This window comes from Arachis duranensis, chromosome 3 (genome assembly GCF_000817695.3).
Source record: "Arachis duranensis cultivar V14167 chromosome 3, aradu.V14167.gnm2.J7QH, whole genome shotgun sequence".
NCBI classification, from domain to species: domain Eukaryota; kingdom Viridiplantae; phylum Streptophyta; class Magnoliopsida; order Fabales; family Fabaceae; genus Arachis; species Arachis duranensis.
Window position 1 is genome coordinate 123,594,551 of NC_029774.3, and position 1,175 is coordinate 123,595,725.

Here is a 1,175-nt window from a genome sequence, read left to right on the forward strand (position 1 = left end):
GCCGTTTGCTACTACTTATCCATATTATTATGTTGTGGCTCTTGCTCCATCTCCACCACCGTGACTACAACTATACCATTTATTTATTTATTTACATACAAAAACTATATATAACTTCTATATTATATTTTTTTCCGAAAAAATGAAAATTACATTTAAAATCTGGCATTCTCAAATCCGTGCAGGTCACTGACTCTATTCATGGACTTTCTCATCTTAGCCAATTTTGCAAGTCGCTCTGCGGCTCGCCAAGCTGACATTGGCGTAAACGGCTCCAGCTTCTCTTCCAAGCAATTGTTTGCACACGACTTTTGACTCTGAATTTGGCGCTTCAGCTGGCCTTGTTCAGCTTCAAGCCATTGCAGGAACTCATTGTCTTTGGGGCAATTTGATTCACGGCTTGGCTGAATCAGCAGGGCTCGAGCTGATGAGAGCAAGCGAACGGCTCCAGCCAAGTCATTTTTAGCCGACAATTGTCTCGACTCGGCTACAGCTCGACTGCTGATGTGGAGGCTTCTCAGCCGTTCTATTGTTGTATCCGAAGATCCAACGGCATGGGGACGCGGAACACTGACGGCACGCTCCTCTGAATGAACAAGCTCTTGGGTGAAGGGGTCGCGGTGTGAGCAACGTACGGAAATGATGTGGTGGTAGGTCCCACGGGCGATGGTTCCGGCTGGGACTCTAAACTCCACCACTAACTCCCTCTCCTCTTCGGCGTGGAGATCTCCAATGACGACGGAATCCGGTGAGAGAACGAGAACACCCGCAGAAACAGAATACACGGCAGCAATCTCCGTTGGCGATGAACGCGACGACACTCTCAATTCGAGTTTAAGGTCCTGAGCTGCCAAATTCAACACATTCCCTACTCGCTGAGCCAGCGCGCTATCCTGCCAACACGCGCAGTTGCGATCTGCTATTTCAAGATGAGAGAAACTCGTGACAGATAACAGGCGGTCCTCACTATCGTTCGAGATGAGCACGATCTTTCCAACGGGATTCTTCTCCCTCCGGTCTTCCAGAACCTTTGCGGCCTTCTTCAGGGCGTCGTTCCTCGCCGGAGCTCGGCCGCGGCTCCGCTCTACTGCAGCAAGAGCGTCCACGACTCGGCGCGCGGCCCTCTGGCCCTTTCCGGCCATCCTCCGCAATGGAAACAGCCGCTTGGATCCGCC

The 1,175-nt window shown here is 51.1% G+C and overlaps 1 protein-coding gene across 1 annotated transcript in view; it reads right to left on the minus strand.

Annotated features, from left to right (window-relative positions):
* Nucleotides 1-155: 155 nt before the first annotated feature.
* LOC107480913 (E3 ubiquitin-protein ligase WAVH1) overlaps nucleotides 156-1,175 on the minus strand; it is a 2,060-nt gene continuing 1,040 nt past the window's right edge. The window contains exon 4 of the mRNA XM_052258494.1: nucleotides 156-1,163. Within this exon, the coding sequence (XP_052114454.1) occupies nucleotides 156-1,163 (1,008 nt within the window). The remainder of the gene's footprint in view (nucleotides 1,164-1,175) is intronic.